General features: G+C 24.5%; 1 protein-coding gene across 1 annotated transcript in view; it reads left to right on the forward strand.

The window, feature by feature from the left end:
* The window catches only part of LOAG_18099 (hypothetical protein), a gene marked incomplete at its 5' end in the record, with an annotated part of 5921 nt that extends 3708 nt beyond the window's left edge, over positions 1 to 2213 (forward strand). The window contains 4 exons of the mRNA XM_020450767.1: positions 399 to 540; positions 1363 to 1518; positions 1719 to 1932; positions 2080 to 2213. Coding sequence (XP_020305513.1) covers positions 399 to 540; positions 1363 to 1518; positions 1719 to 1932; positions 2080 to 2206 — 639 coding nt within the window. The remainder of the gene's footprint in view (positions 1 to 398; positions 541 to 1362; positions 1519 to 1718; positions 1933 to 2079) is intronic.
* Between the last annotated feature and the right edge of the window lie 412 nt (positions 2214 to 2625).

Here is a 2625-nt window from a genome sequence, read left to right on the forward strand (position 1 = left end):
TTATTATTATTATTATTATTATTATTATTATTATTATTATTATTATTATTATTATTATTATTTTATTATTATTATTATTATTATTATTATTATTATTATTATTATTATTATTATTATTATTATTATTATTATTATTATTATTATTATTATTATTATTATTATTATTATTATTATTATTATTATTATTATTATTATTATTATTATTATTATTATTATTATTATTATTATTATTATTATTATTATTATTATTATTATTATTATTATTATTATTATTATTATTATTATTATTATTATTATTATTATTATTATTATTATTATTATTATTATTATTATTATTATTATTATTATTATTATTATTATTATTATATATACTTTAATTTTAATATTGTTATTTTCAGTTACAACAAAATTATTCAATGGAATGTGTATTTATGGAAGAAATGCTAGAGAATTATTATAATTTATATTCCTCGTGTACATACGGTACACCAAAGAAACCATGGTATATTTCATTAAGAAAAACGGGCCGACCTCGTAGAGGTACTAATTACTGATATTAACATTTCCTTTTTTCTTTTTTAAGATTTTATGCATTAAAAAAAATGGATTTCTGCTTTTATTATGTATGCATTACAATGGAAAGATTCTAATAAAATAGATAAGAAGTTTAATTAGGAAATTTTAATTTGTGGTTTTCTTTTTCTTTATTAGTGCTCAAGAATTTTAAATTGTTTTCTTGATTTCTGAAAATTTTTTTGAACCTAATTTTATTTTATTCTTCTGGAAATAAATGATCGTTGTTTGGCCACTCTTACTGTCATTGCTATTGGTAATACTATGTTATTAATGTACTGTTTCAATTATACAATTATTACTATTATTTTTGTTATTATTATTACTATTATCATCATTATAACAATTATTATTGCTAATTAATTAATCAATTAATTAATTAATTAATTAGCAATAAATTAATTAGTTAGCAATAATAACTAATTAACTAATTAATTACTGTTACATTTAGGAAATGACTTTCCAAAAAGTGCTATGAATTACTAAGGTCATGCAAACTTAAATTATGTCCATAGTTTAAATTATGTCCATGCTTGCTGCTTTTCGTCTTAACAAATTTTAGTATTATGGTTTTAACAATTCGGGATTTTAAAAGCATATAAGCATTAGCTCATTTTGTATGCCTTTAATTATCACGCATGAAGTCTTTGTAAACTACTGTTCGCTTGATCTGCTACTATTATCATCATTTTTATCATTTTATCAATTATTATATTATTACTATATCCGATGATTAATTGGATGATAATCGTTGTAATGAGACTAATAATTATATCTTTTCATTTATAGGTAAATATTCTCGTAAACGTCGGAAATCATCACATTTTCTTGTTGTACACTTTGACGATGATCATGACAATAGCAAACCAAGTGGTTATTCATATTCCGGTGATGATGGTTCCATTCATTTTTCTAAAGCACGAATCATCCAACCTAATCGTTATGGTAAATCAAGCTCTTTTTTCTTTTCTCCTTTATCAATTATAGCTTTCATTGTGAAACCCAGAATTAACCTAAAATTAATTTTATCGTCAAAAAAGGAAATTTTAAAAAGATTATCAAGAAGTGCTATTAATACCAATGGATACCAATTATTGCTCATTCTACTGATAAGTTCATGATAAAATATAAATTATATTTTATAGATTATCTAACACACTATGCTCCTGATCATGATAAGCCACCACTTCCGAAAAGTTTGGACGATATTTTACCGGGTACACTGCAACAGCATCCACCAAAGATACCACTTATTAGACAATATTCTCCAATTGAAATGGCGCGATGGGTTGTCAATCAGCGGCGTACAAATGGTGGAAATCGTAAAATGTCACGTGAAGAAAGAAATGATATTCGAAGGTAATTAATTAATTACCAATGATAAAATCAATAATGCTTAATAGTATATATATGTATATTGCTAAAATTTGATGTAATAATGAAAGATAAGGAAAGTTTATTGATTTCCTTCTTTTTTCTCTCTCTTTTAACCCATTTCAATGATAGGAGAAGACGAAGGAAAAGCCGTCTGGAGCGGGAGGAAAGGCAACGACAACGACGACGGCAAGAGCTCGAATTGAAACGTACCAATGCGTACCAGTCGCAATTGTGGCAAAGTAGGCAACAAGACTGAAAACTGCAAACGAAAGACAAGATTAATAGAATTACGGTATCTCTCAGACGAAAAAAAAAAAATCAAGCGGGAGAAGTTGAGATTCTTGAGGAGAACATTGTCGCTTAACGATAGACAAGGCTACATGAATATGAGATCCAGAGTGCAGAGTTACTACTATTACTATCATTATTTATTATCATTATTTATCAGGTGCTTATTTTTATCTTTGTTTTTTCCCTTAATTTAATAATGGATATGAAATTTCCTGTAAAACGAGTATTGACTTCTTTCTTTTTCTTTTTTTTTTTAAGAATTTAATTACATTAAGAATACCTTAATCCATTGACATTTTTTGTTGACAAATTTAGCTAATTCATCATGCTAAAAGTACAGTAAATGCTTTGTTATTCCATTATTTTCCCAACATTTTTTGATTC

This window comes from Loa loa (assembly GCF_000183805.2).
Source record: "Loa loa unplaced genomic scaffold supercont3.195, whole genome shotgun sequence".
Classification (NCBI taxonomy): Eukaryota; Metazoa; Nematoda; class Chromadorea; order Rhabditida; family Onchocercidae; genus Loa; species Loa loa.